Below are 14,709 nucleotides of genomic sequence, written 5' to 3' on the forward strand. Positions count from 1 at the left end.
TTGTCACCTTCATGGTACCTTCATTAAAGAGAAATGATAGATTATGACTAAATGATTTATTGTCTCTGAAGACCTCTACCGAGTTTTCAGGGCTTCGTCAAGGTGCCCATTTTGACTACCTCATCCAAAGGTATTCTGGGTTTTTTCCAGCTTCTGACTTTTCTTCTACCATATGTCCAAGTGAATTACAAAGACAACTTAGACGTACACATGCAAACTAATTGTGTAATGGCATGTATCATTCCTTCTGTGTATTGCTAGAACAAGGTTCTTTTCCTCAACCAATATATTATATGAAGTGTCTTAGTACTTGGATTCATAGTTGAAATCCAGTGACATTTCATTTTGATGTAGTTGCGCCAAATCAAATCCCTAATGTAGACAGGCTCATTTTTTTGTACTGATGAATTGTGCAAACAGTAGGGTTTGCACCCAGTGTAACAACGTGAATGTGGTTACCTTGATATGAATTTCCTGTAATATAAAGGGGATTTGTCATATTCCCTACTTGGAACTTTCAATTTTTTTGGTATTTTCAGTATGAACAGAAACCGCTGGAAATAGAGAATATGATGAATGCTATTTTCAAAGGGACATTCTTACAGAGATATCGGTAAGAATATTTATCATTTATATGCTTTTGAAATAGCACCCACAGGCCTTAAGACTGGACTCCATTGTGCTGCATATTGTACTAACACATAGGAGCCCACTGTCCCTTCCCTGATGAGTTGACAATCTAACTTCCCTCACTGAAAAAAAGAATAGGAAGGAATAAAAATAAGTCTGTACAGCATACATGCATCCCATAAGAAAATCTCATGCAAAGTGTCCCGGTTAAATCAAGATGAATATCCAAGGGACAGTAAAATTTTCTCTGAAAAAGCACATAATACTGAATTATTTGAAAAAACCCATTTAGGCTTAGAAAGTAACCCCTTCATTATGTACACTCATTCTCCACTGCTTTGTTTGCTTCTTCCTTCTGGCTACAGACTAATAAGTTTATGGTTGAAAGACCTTCCAAACCCTCAAAATAATTGCAACTTGTGTAGCTAACAGGGTTTTTTTTCAAACACTAACAGATTCTTTGTAGGGGATTTGTAGATTAAAGACATGTTTAAAAGTTACTGAATGGACACTTAAGATGCTACTTGGGATTGCATGTATATCTGCAACTCTTGATCTCCTGCTCGGAAAAGCAAATAATTAACCTGGTATCTTTTGGGTATTTATAAATGTGTTTATAACACAGTTTTGTAATTTTACAGTGATGTGATTCCTGAGATCCGGGCTATCTGCATTGAAGAAATTGGCAGCTGGATGAAAATGTATCCTGATACGTTCTTAAATGATAGTTACTTGAAATATATTGGATGGATGCTGTATGATAAGGTGAGGATTTTCACCTCCTCCTCCCTTTATCTCCCACAGAAGGAAAGTTAATTCAAGATTTTAAAAAAAATTGTTCTAAAAGTTAAAACAACTTAGAGTTATATATTCTTACATGGTCAAAAAGTCTCCCCTCCTCCAATACTGTGTTTTGTTTTAAAACTCACCTTACACCACTAAGTAATAGAAAGCACTTACTTTTATCCATTCTGTGCACAAAGCTGTGTGAAAGTGTGCGGCCCTGATCCATGGTGTGTGTATGTATAGCTTTGCTGGATGTATATGTATGTGACCTTGAGCAATGTTTCACTTTATTGGGTAAGTTGACTTTGAAACCTATCCTTGCTAAGTGGTGACATGGAATACATCCTCTGTATGTACAATTTTAGAGGTAGGGTAAACTTCTGTTTTAAGATTGACAGTTGTTACTTTGTTAAATTATATTATTTCATAGAGAGAGACAATAATACTCTTTATTTCTGAACTGGAAAACAAGTGGAGCTATAAGAACATTTGGAAAATATTATTTATTATCAACTATTTTGTTATAGTTCAGTTTCTTTTAATTACCTCTTATATTCCTAAAATCTTCCAAATAATGTTTTGCTTTCCCCTAACCCCCAAGGCTTTTGTCCTCTTCTGTTTAGCAGTTTTCCTGTTTTAGAGCAGAGATGAACTTAGTATGTCTATCTTTTTAGAAGTTAACCTGTAAACATATTTTTCTCAAATTTACCAGTGTGTGCTTAATAGCCTGGCAGAGGCAGTATTTGCTGTGAATGGTTAATTACTGAGTATGGTACTTTACTTTTGTAGGGCATCTTTTAAAATAAATAAAATGAGTTTATATAGCGCCTGTATAAATGCCAAAATGTCTTTTCTTTTGCATCAGGATTATATATGATGACACATAGTTCTTTGAATAGAATATTAGTTAACTGCAAAGCCAGCAGAGGGTGCACAAATCACGTCGTTTGTGTTTCATGCTATAACTATATAAGCAGTGGTTAAACTTCTTTAAAAGGAAACTAACTTACCAATAACAGCCCCCTCTCCCACAAAGACTTTTAGGGCACATTTAAATAGCAGGATTCTTTTGGCAGCATGTACTGTACATACTCACGTAACCCCTCTTCCATGGGTATACACAGCAGAGTGAGTAAATGGTGAGACATGGATTAAGTCAGTAGAATAAAGACATGCCTGAAGGGTGTGGGTATGAAGCCGAGTACATTCCCTACACGTTTTCTACTAGCCCAAGCTTTGCCTTCCATTTACACTGCTTTTTTAGCAGAGTAGTATCCTGCTACTGCAGCCTTTCTCCTCCTCAGCAAAAGACTCTGGTAGTGGGGAAAGGTTATGTCAGCTCCCTGCTGCTGAAGCCCTGCTCCACAGAAAGGCTGGGGTCAGTGAGGAAAAGGCTCAACCGTTCCTCATTGCCTCCCCCTGCCAAGGCCTTTCCTCACCGGAGGGAAAGGCTCTGGCAGTGGGGAGCGGCTGAAGCCTTTCCCTGCTGCCTCCCCTCTGCTGGAGCCTTTCTTTGACATGTGTAGCAACACACTGCCGTGAGGACACTTTTCCCTGTGGTGTGTAGCTAGATGTGCGCTACAGGGCACTGAAGGTGGTATGTAGTGTAGATGTAGCCATAGAGTCTAGAGAAGTTTCTCAGATCAATCATAGCAACTTTTTAAGGTATGGCCAGTTGAGAGATCTTTCAAATTACAAACACAGAATTTCCATTTTTCCCTTAGAATATGTGACATTGCTGTCAGTGCAGTACAATATGAAAATTCTAAAAATTTGGTGTCTTTGGCTAGAGCACAGAACCCCATCTGCTGTCTTTTACTGGAGACTGGAAACAGCTGCTTTTTTAAAAAAAGAAAAAATGTTTGTTAACTGGAAGCAATCACTGTAGCAAAAACTAAGTGAGATAAAATGAGAAGGCCTCTGGATTTCATCTCCATCCAGTTGACTGATTACAATACCAATCTTGCATTGCGGTACTGGCTTTAAAAAACATACTGCAAGCTATTCCTTCCCATTTTTGTGGGGGAGGGTGTACCCAGATCATTGTCATTTGGGAATATAGTTCCAGAGACATTTGCCAAATAATTTTAGGGCCCAAATCTGAGTAACCACAAAATTGTTTTAAACTACAGGAAAATGTAGCCCAGATAACCTGTGGCATTCTAAGTATAGACTAAACTCAGTCAGTCACTGGGAGGCTTTAAAAAAAGGTTTAAACACTTATTTGGTCTTCAAAGACTTATTTGCGTGTTATGACTTATTTTACCCTTCTGATGCCATTTTGACATGATGTATATTTATAATGCAGACTTAATGCTGGCATAGAAGATATTTCCCACACCCAACTGGATGCCCCAAATCCATTTCTCTTAGTGGTACTGAGTTCAAAATAAAAAAAATGAAAAGTCTGTCTGTGTCCCAGTAAGAATTGTGAAACAATGTCCCGAAGGTGTAATTTTCTGCTGGAACAACTTCAGTAGTTAATTATTTCTAGAAGACAGGAATAAATGTTGCTTTTTAATACTAAATACAAATAATGCAAAATCTGGCAACACCATTCAGTAACAATAACTATACAGTTAACCCCCTTCCTAAAGAACTGTCGTCCCATTTCTCAAACTTGGTCCCCTAATTGTGCATTTTGACGCTCAAAGTGGCATTTTGATGCTTACAGTGAGTGTTTGGCTCCTATGTATTGATCTGAGCAATTAGATGTGGAAGAAAAGAAAGGGGCAGGGAAAAAAATTCCTCTGGGAGGTGAGAGGGATGGAGGCTGAAAAATGGAGATGAGCTGAGGTGGGGTAGGTGAAAGGAGTAGAAAGGATGACTTATTTTCTAAGGAAAATAAAAGGTGTACTACATACACACACGCTTGGGACATCCACATGTGTCAGCCTCGCTTTTGAGTTGTGTAGGGAGTTTTGTGATGCTTTTATTTCTAGAATGTAGCATTTTCATTAGAAAAAAAAATTACAAAAATCTAATCCCTCTTGGAACAAAATGTGCTTACGTTACAGAAGAAAAGATTCAAGAACAAAACCAGTCTTGTGAGCCTTGCAAAACTAATTTGAGATCCTCTACTGTAAGGTGCTAGAGAAGTGCTACGTAGGTAGATCCCCTTGTACTAAGGAGGAAGTTGAAGCACAGGGATGCAATGATTCTCTTGCTGCTTTGCATGGGAAATATGGCAGAAGTGGGAAAAGAGCTCAGATCTCCTCCTGACATCAAGTCCTGGGAGCTAACCATGAGATCATCCTTCTCCTGTCTAATTACAAATTAGTTTGAGAAGTTGTCCATGACAGGACATCTGTGTGGTTTGACATTCCTTCTATGGAAACTTCTATGTCATGACATCCCCCAGATGTCATGACAGTTCACATGTACATCCTGCAACAGTGTCTCTGTAAAACTGGCATCTTATTCAACAGATCTACTCCCTGGATGTATTCTCAGTCCTAGTCTCTGACTTCTCTGAACAAAAAAAGCGTTCACTATGTTTTAGTTTGGCAGTGCTGTGGGGAGAGTGAGCTGGGTTCTTTTCACAGATCAGCAGTATTTTAAACTAAGTTCCTGTTGCAGAATCAGAGAGACAAGAATGGTGATTCTGGTGAGGGAAAAGAAAAGAAGGCTTTATCTGTAGCAAAAAGCTGCTGAGATCATTTGGGAAAAATTTTAAATAATGGAAAAAGCAGTGCAGGAGGAGTAAACACTCACTCTAAGGAACAGGAAAATGGGGCAGGAAATGTGGCTAAAAACAAAGGAAAGAAATGTAAAAAAGATGACGAAAATAATGGTAGTGGAGGTAAATCATAGAATCATAGAATATCAGGGTTGGAAGGGACCTCAGGAGGTCATCTAGTCCAACCCCCTGCTCAAAGCAGGACCTATCCCCAATTAAATCATCCCAGCCAGGGCTTTGTCAAGCCTGACCTTAAAAACTTCTAAGGAAGGAGATTCTACCACCTCCCTAGGTAGTGCATTCCAGTGTTTCACCACCCTCCTAGTGAAGAAGTTTTTCCTAATATCCAACCTAAACCTCCCCCACTGCAACTTGAGACCATTATTCCTTGTCCTGTCCTCTTCTACCACTGAGAATAGTCTAGAACCATCCTCTCTGGAACCACCTTTCAGGTAGTTGAAAGCAGCTATCAAATCCCCCCTCATTCTTCTCTTCTGCAGACTAAACAATCCCAGTTCCCTCAGCCTCTCCTCATAACTCATGTGTTCCAGTCCCCTAATCATTTTTGTTGCACTTCGCTGGACTCTCTCCAATTTCTCCACATCCTTCTTGTAGTGCGGGGCCCAAAACTGGACACAGTACTCCAGATGAGGCTTCACCAATGTCGAATAGAGGGGAACGATCACGTCCCTCGATCTGCTCGCTATGCCCCTACTTATACATCCCAAAATGCCATTGGCCTTCTTGGCAACAAGGGCACACTGCTGACTCATATCCAGCTTCTCGTCCACTGTCACCCCTAGGTCCTTTTCCGCAGAACTGCTGCCTAGCCATTCGGTCCCTAGTCTGTAGCTGTGCATTGGGTTCTTCCGTCCTAAGTGCAGGACCTTGCACTTATCCTTATTGAACCTCATCAGATTTCTTTTGGCCCAATCCTCCAATTTGTCTAGGTCCCTCTGTATCCTATCCCTGCCCTCCAGCGTATCAACCACTCCTCCCAGTTTAGTATCATCCGCAGATTTGCTGAGGGTGCAATCCACACCATCCTCCAGATCATTTATGAAGATATTGAACAAAACTGGCCCCAGGACCGACCCCTCGGGCACTCCAGTTGATACGGGCTGCTAACTAGACACGGAGCCATTGATCACTACCCGTTGAGCCCGACAATCTGGCCGACTTTCTACCCACCTTATAGTGCATTCATCCAGCCCGTACTTCTTTAATGGATTGTTCATTCTTAGTCCCTAGATGTAGTTTCCTTAACACATAAAATACATGTAGGGTTAAACTGAGAGATTTGAGGTGGGAAGGGAGATTAGGAAAGGCAGGTGATACGGTTTTAGGAATTAACTTGTCCTATCTACAGACCTATGTTCCAATATTGTCTGACTGACAAATGCAAATGACAATGATTTTTCTCTGCTCCAGTCAATATCTGACCATCTGACACAACCAGCACAACTTAAATTTAGCACAGATGTAGTCTTCATTCAGGATTACAGCCCAGGAATGGAACAGTGTGGGGTGGGACTGGGATTGAGGTACAGTGGTTTTGCTGAGTGTGTTTATAAATTTGTACAGCTCTTGACTGTGGTATGCCAGGTAGTAGTCAGTGGTAAGTAGCAAGTTTGGGCGCTAATCCTGCAAGAAGCTTCATCAGGTGCAGCAGTCCACCTGTGGAATTAGGGCCTTAAATTTTAAAGAGGTGAGCAAAACTCAAGAAATGTGCCTGATGTATGTGAAGGTAGAGAAGGATAAATTAGACGACTTGAAAATCAGTGTCCATATTCTTTGGTGATCTTTCATTTTCTATTTCTAACTAAAAAGCGCCTTACACAGACTCATTAGTCAACGCCTGCTGCTGCATGGCATCGTTTGCGTTCCGTCTTAAGCAGGAGAATGGGAAGTTTGCAGTAACGGATAGCGTCCTTGTAGGAGATCTGCACTGCTTGGGTTTCTTTTATTTTCCTGCCATGTTAGAGGGAGAAATGAAAAAAAATAAATCTAGTATGAAGGAGATAATAGTGAATACAAGGCTGTAATTTGTTGCAGGGGCTCTGCAGAAACCCTTTGCCATGAGAGTTCAGCAGAGCTCAGTGAGTTCTGCTTTAGAGCCCTAGAATGACTGTCTTTTAATATTCTTAAAGGTTTTGACCTTTTAAAGTTGCAGGATTACACTTGAGGCATTTCAAAGTCTAGGAAAAGGACATTCTTTTTATAGAACCATTTTGAACAGTAGTATTGGCTTACAGAGAAACAAATGAGGTAAATCTTTATAAAACTCATAAATATTTTTGGTATAAACCAACTATATTTGTTAGCCAAACACAGAAGGGAACCTGAGGACTTGTCTACACTGGAAAATTGTATCATGCTAGAACATATTTTAACCAACATGAGCTCAGACATGTCTTAGCACTCAGGGTAGGTAAGGACTGTTGTATTTATCAACATGTCAGCAGGTTGTGGATAACCCTAGGAGGGAATAGAGGGGATTCTAGGATTAGTCACAGCCAGTCGATGTGATGTGTTAAACAGGACAGCTCTTGGCTACTCTGAGTGTTTTTATCTGAAGTAATTTATCAGTGTAGACTTGGCATGAGGGAGTCTAGATGGTGTAACATAAAACCTTCACTGGGTGCCCCAGCGTCAACGCGAACTCCGTCATACTGACTTAAACTAGTTTATTATTGTATAACATACATACATTTTATCTCTGAGTTTGGCCCACTTAGTCTTGGGACTGTAAGAGACTCTAAGTTGGTTTAACTCATATCTGAGGAAAGTGTTGCAAGAAAAACAAATAGCAGAAAGATATAAGTAGACCACCCCCAACTTTCACCTTCTGACACCCTGGGCATGGAATTATATGATCGTGGACTCCTTGCACTCCCATTGGTAATTAGTTATAATTTCTATGGGAGTGTAATATGAGCTTAGAGATCACCTCTCAGTTTGGCCCATTGTATGCTATTAGGCATATGTGACATAACTATAGATCTGTCTGGTAATGGAGATTGAGGCAGTTTTTGCTTTGTCCATCGTAGGCGTTTATAGGGCTCCCACTCCCATAGGATGACCACCAAATCATCAGTAAATAACATCAATGCCAAAGATTTGTCACTTATCAGATTCTTCTTTGTCTAACAGCAACCTGAAGTGCGGTTGAAGTGTCTGCTGGGACTGCAAGGAATTTATAACAGAAAAGAGCTGGTATCCAAAATGGATCTCTTTACTAGCAGATTCAAGGTAAATGGAAATACCATTTTCTATTTTTAAAATCCGGTTTGGCTAGCTACACAGGATCTGATATTTTGAGCAGAGTTGGCTGTCAGTCCCTTAGACGGGCTAGGATTGTTGGGTGGGGGAGTTTGTGGGATGTTGCTCTTCATTCATGAGAACATTCTGGTTTTGCTTTGGCCAATGAACAAAGTGGGGTTGGCAGGCTCTGCAGACAGCCATGTCCAGCCTCTTGGCCAGGATTCTTTTGGCAAGGAGTATTTGGCATCCCAAAGTCCCCTGTGTTCCTTTATCCCCCTCAAAACTGAGTTTGTATGTTAGATGTTGGATTGGGTGATTCTGCATAGATTGCTATTGGAATGTATGATTCTGTGCTTATCCAGCATGACTCTGTGATCCTTGCAGAAAGATTTCCCATCCCCAGTCTGAACAAGTCAAATGCTAGGCAGTAAATGGATAGCTTTTGAGCATCTGTTGGGTGAGCTGAGCAGAGGCCATTGTGTCCCTAGTACACTGCACTGATCAAGTTGCCACGTACAGGCTCGTTCAGGCAGTCAGCACTCTACTTTTTAATGTTACCTTTGGTTGTGATTTCATCAGCTGTCACTAGCTAGCCTTGTCAGTACTTGGATAAGAAAACCCAAGGTGCTGCAGGAAGTGGTATCATGACTCCATAGGTGGCACTCTTCCTTCGGAGGACTGAACCAGTGCCCCAGCTAGTGCATACTCTTCTGCTAGGCCTGCAGGTACAGTCTTTTGGATGTCATGTAAAACCAAGGACTTGGCTCTTCGTAGTCACTGAAAATCCCATGGCACTTTCTGAAAGAGGAGGCTCATAATTCTCATGTTTTAGCCAAGTTTCAATCTGAGTAAATAAACTCTGCCTATCTAAATTCAATCCATATTTTAAACAGTTTTACAGCAGCCCTCTGTACTTCTGCCCTAATCTGTGTAGTATTGCTGTGCGTTGTTAAACAGCCACGTGATCCAAAATGTACTTACCTTTTTAGCAGGGTTATGGCTTCCAGAATTTTTTCACATTTGAGTAGAGAAATGATTTATGTAACATTGTAGCTTAGAATTTATCCTGATTTAGCATATTGTTACTAATTGTTCTTCATTTACAAACAAGTGGCCAATCATTCTTAATTTGTGAGCTGCAGTCAGTTTCTTGTGGAGACACACTTGCATCTACACAAATTTCTTATTGGTCAAGTAACTCAAATAAAAACGTAACATAATGATGGAACAACTTGGTGGTAAGCAAATTGTCTTATGTCTCTTAGGAAATAGTCATTGCAATACTAATAAGCCTGTTTGTTACTAGTGGAGATGATCTAACTGTAGCAAAATAAATATTTGTCCAGAACAAAAAGTGTTACATCTTTTTATTGTCGTTTTACATCCATTAGGATCGAATTGTGTCCATGACTCTGGACAAGGACCATGAAGTAGCAGTTCAAGCCATGAAACTCTTGATGCTTATGTCACAGTAAATAATTTTTTAAATGTTCTATATTGTTTTAATGGCAACGAGACCCAGATGTAACTAGTTGAGGAATCATCTTATTACTGATGATGTGCTCAGAAATAATTGCCCCCTGCAGGACATGGGTTAAACAGGATAACTGCAAGCTGAAAGTCAGTTGTGAAGTGCATGACTAAAGTTAGAATGGTACTTAAGAAGTATGGTTATCCATTATAACACATTCTGGAGAATCATGTTTATTTTATAAATTTTAAATTGTGGGACTAGTGAGATTTCTTTGTCCCTTTTTGTTTTGCACTTTTTAAAAATTTGTATAAAGACTCTGCATCCCATTGCAGATACTGGTCAGATTTTAAGATCCTGCAGAAGCCAAAGCCTCTGGTGATTCAAAGTATAAGCTGACTCCTGCATCTGGCCAGGGGGAGATGGCTTCCATCCATGTACAACATTGCACAGTTGACCAGATGCATTGTGGGCTTTGCTTTTCCTCTGAAGCACAAGGTATTGGTCCCTGCTGGAGGAAGGATGTAGAACTTGATGGACCAATAAACTGACCTGGATATGGTAAATCTTACTCTTATTGAACCAGCGACATGGAACCCTGAGTGCTGACTGACTGACTGAATTGTGACTTGCTGAGGTCAGTCTTCAGAATGAGCAGTGCATGCAGAAGTTCGATAGGGATTGTCTGCACTGGGAAACTTACTGAAATAGCTATTCCAAAATAATTATTTTGGTGTAAGGCCCTGTGTGTTATTGTCTTTCTGGAGTAGCTATTTCAGTACATTTCCAAGTGTAAATGTGTCCTTATAAATCTGCTTTTCCTGTTTTTTCTCGTCTGCTCCCCCATTTGTTGTGTTTCTGATCACAGCAGTGTAAGTCTCACTGTAAAAGGAGTGCACTTTTTTCCCCTATAAAGTGAGCAGGGCTTTTTTGTATCTATATTCATTTAAGGTCAAAAGGGATTTTATTTGTTCATACTTAAAACCACTTCTGTATAGGCATATAAGTCCAATGATTAGGCAAATTTATATTAAACTGTACACCAGGCCCACTGTAAGTATTCCCCCCCACGCCCACTTGTCATTCTTGTGAAAGTAATTGTTTGAATCTGTGAAAGCAACAAAAGATGCAGGATGGTTTCTACCTATCTACAGACACTGGTACCTGCAAGCAGTTTTAGGGTGTGCTGCATTTGGAGCTATGGGTTTGATCTGCAGCTTGTGCAGACATACTTGCGCCAGCTCTGATTGAGCTAGCGTATTAAAAATAGTCGTGTGGCTGTGGTAGCACAGGCAGTGGGGAGCCCGGGGCATGGCTAGCCACTCGAGTACGTACGCTTGGGGTCCAGGCTGGTTTGTACTTGGGGCAGCTAGCCTCTGCTGCCCCTCGCCACTGCCCGTGCTTTCCTGCCTACGCTATTTTTAGCACGCTAACTCAATAAGAGCTAGCATGCGTGTGTCTGTGTGAGCTCTTGACACTCCGCCCATTTAGGTGGCATTACTCCAGGCTTACACCAGCCTATGTATGGGAACAGAATTGGACCCATTGTATATGTTCATTGTTGACATAACTTGCTTTTTTACAGGAAGTATCATTGTTTAAATGACACTAATAGTAGGTAGGTTACCACTGCTAATATAAACACAAGGACCACTTTGTATGACATTTGCTTCTCTATATTGCATAGATATTGCATTGTGCTTTGTTATAGCATCTATGTGCATAACATGTCCCTGTGCTAGGAAGAGTAGTGCACCATTGTTAAAATACAATGACTCTTTAAACCAGTTAAGGTTGCTCTTGTTCTATATCTGAACCAACAAGTGCTATATTGGCACTGCAGCTGTTTAGCTTCTCTGGCTTTATTGTTGGGTTCATGTTCTCACTAAACTCATGAATGCTAACTATAGTCAAAAAGTTTATTGGTTGTCTGTGTTTTTAGGAAAGCCTTGTCTAAAGAAAGTTTAAAATTAGATTTCCAGCACTGCGCAGTTCCTCCTAAGAAGTTTTCCAAACAACACTTGTCCGTTATAAAACATATTTCCTCGTAAATAAAATGAGTGCATGTTTTTGTTGATAAAGCCATGGCAGAGGTCCAGCAACCACATACTTGTTGTCTTTGTTTCTTCTCCATCTGTTGCAGAGCCAACAGCGCTCCTAGTCACTCTGAGCCCTGCTGATTTGGTTTAATTATTGGGAAGATGAAGATGGGAGTTGGGGACTGAAATGAATTATCCACAAAGCCAACCGAGAATCTTATCTCTTTTGCTTATAAAATTAGCACGGGACAGTCTAAACATTTTGGGTGAAGAATTGCGCTAAACTCTCTCTGATAAAGTTGCTTTAAGAGACTATATAAAGATGCCTTTCCAGCAGGGGAGACGTTTCAGAAGTGATTACTGTCATTCCAGGAGCAGAGAAGCACTCGCCTGTGTGTCTGCACTGCAAGTGAAGGTGTGATTGTAGCAAAGGTTGGCGTACCACTGTTAACCTGGGTAACAGTAGCAGTGTAGATGTGGTGGCATGGGCTCAGCAAGGGCTAACAACCTGAGCCATACCTCTGCTGTGGACCCTGGGTACATACTTGGACACTAGCTTCTGCTGAAGCCCATGTCACCACATGTACACTATTCTTGTTATCCACGCTAGCTAGATTTAAGGTGGCATGAGTATGCCTACTCATGCTATAGTCACACCTTCACTTGCAGTATAGACATAGACCCATGGTGTCTACCTAAGATAGCATGGGAAGCATATCTTGGCTCATAGACAGTATCTGGTCTTAAGCACTGCAGCTTTATACATACAGAAACGCAATAGGTGGGGTTGGGAATTGTGAAATTCCTCAAAATGAGTAATAACAAAAGAGTGACTGTAAATATTAGATTTGTTCAACCGATCTGCTTCCTGTACGTGTTCAGTCACAGTTGCTTGCTTACTTGGCAAAAAAATGTTCACCTCCTTTAGTCAGGCAGTTCCAACTTTTCTGTGGGAGCTGGATTCTGCTCTAGTTTCGTCATCAGCAGAATTGTCAACTAAGTTCTAACTGGACATACTTCTGGTGAGGCCTAAAAAGTCTTTTCAGATACTAGTCTGAATTTTCAGTGCTGCCTGTAACCCCTTTCTGCATAACCTTTAAACTACATAAATTTAGTATAGAATTATTGAGTAAGTTAACATCAATCCTCACAATGCCCTTTTTAGAGTGTAATTTTAACTGGTCACACACTAGTCTATGAGATGAGGTTTTTTACTACTTCTTTTCTCTACGCTTATGCAGAACCCTCAAGCTGTACACTTACCTGGCCTGTGTAAATGCACGTTCTTATTATCCTCCTCCCTATTCCTTCAGATGTATATATCCATTTTTGGGTATTGTCTTAATTAAATGGTAAGCTCTCTGAGTGAGGGACTTCCTTTGCTGAGTGATACAGCACTTAGCATGATGGGAGCTTGATTGGACCTCTAGGTCCTATCATAATATAAATGGTGCTACAAAATGTCATGGAATTGCCAGCATTAACGAGGACAGAGCAGTGATACCAAGTGCCTTACATTAGAAATAAGAAGGAAATAAAATATGAGGAAAAATGTGAGCCACAAAGAATTGGTAGAAGGAAGAAGTGAGAAAACAGCAATTCTGAAAGATATTTGGGAACCCTAGTGGACGGCAAATAGACATGAGGTTGCTATGCAAGATGTCAGTAAAAAGGGCTTTGGGGCACTCTGTTTCGAGGTATAGCGACAAAGGAACAGAATGCCATGCTCCCTCATTATAGTGCTTCAGTGAGAGTGAATTAATGTGCTCACTTCTGGCCTCTTCACTGCCAGAAAGAGTAGAGAAAGTTCAGAAAAGAAGAACAAAAATGACTGTTGAGGAAATGACTGATGAGGAAAGGTTAGAAGGGGTGTACACAAGTCTACAAGTAGCTGGAGAATGTAAATAACAAGGGGGAAAAATTATTTTGGCTCATACAAATCTGGTTATAATTAGAAATGATGAGACTAAGGCTATGTCTACAGTACAGAGTTAAGTCGACTTAAGATACGTTAAAAGAAAAGGAGTACTTGTAGCACCTTAGAGACTAACCAATTTATTTGAGCATAAGCTTTCGTGAGCTACAGCTCACTTCATCAGCTGCATTCCTTTGCCTTCAGTCCTTTTGGTACAATGTCCATCTGTTTGCATTGGAAAGGAAGATGATGTCTGTCTGTATCTGTACGAGTTTTCTCGTGAAGTTGATAGATTTCCACTCCATACGGCTAAATGCAGTGCCTTGCATAATGACAGGTTTCAGAGTAGCAGCCGTGTTAGTCTGTATTCGCAAAAAGAAAAGGAGGACTTGTGGCACCTTAGAGACTAACCAATTTATTTGAGCATAAGCTTTCGTGAGCTACAGACTATCACGGCTGCTACTCTGAAACCTGTCATTAAGTTACTTTGACATCCAACCACAGCTGTAATTAAACTGCAGTTCCATGTCCCCACTATGCTCCTGGTGTTGGCGGAGCGCATCCACAGTAGCTACTCTTGCATCGACACAGAGAGCAGTGCACTGTGGGTAGCTATTCCACTGTGCAACTGGCCGCAGGCTGATTTGGGAAGGGTTTGCAGTCCCCATGGGGCAGGCACAGCATCTCATGATGCAGGTTTCTCAATCTCAGCATTCCATGGGCATCCTGCTAGGTTTCCAGCTGCTTTTCAACTGTCCTGGTAACCTGCGAGCCAGCCATCTGTGTCAGAAAGCATAGAGCCTTTACTGCTCTTTAGTATTGTGCTGTGCATTATGAACACAAAGCTATAAGAGGAGCTCAAGGTGGGGAGGAGAAGGCTATTCACCACCACCCTGACCTCAGCCTCCTCCTTGTAGAGTGGCAG

General features: G+C 40.8%; 1 protein-coding gene across 15 annotated transcripts in view; it reads left to right on the top strand.

The window, feature by feature from the left end:
- Positions 1 to 14,709, top strand: part of LOC125640550 (cohesin subunit SA-2) — a 93,482-nt gene that overhangs the window by 30,690 nt on the left and 48,083 nt on the right. For all 15 annotated transcript variants that reach the window (XM_048859223.2, XM_075130965.1, XM_075130973.1 and 12 more), the window contains 4 exons: positions 540 to 613; positions 1,272 to 1,395; positions 8,249 to 8,347; positions 9,751 to 9,830. In XM_048859223.2, coding sequence (XP_048715180.2) covers positions 540 to 613; positions 1,272 to 1,395; positions 8,249 to 8,347; positions 9,751 to 9,830 — 377 coding nt within the window. The remainder of the gene's footprint in view (positions 1 to 539; positions 614 to 1,271; positions 1,396 to 8,248; positions 8,348 to 9,750; positions 9,831 to 14,709) is intronic.

The sequence above is a fragment of the Caretta caretta genome, chromosome 1, assembly GCF_965140235.1.
Source record: "Caretta caretta isolate rCarCar2 chromosome 1, rCarCar1.hap1, whole genome shotgun sequence".
NCBI classification, from domain to species: Eukaryota; Metazoa; Chordata; order Testudines; family Cheloniidae; genus Caretta; species Caretta caretta.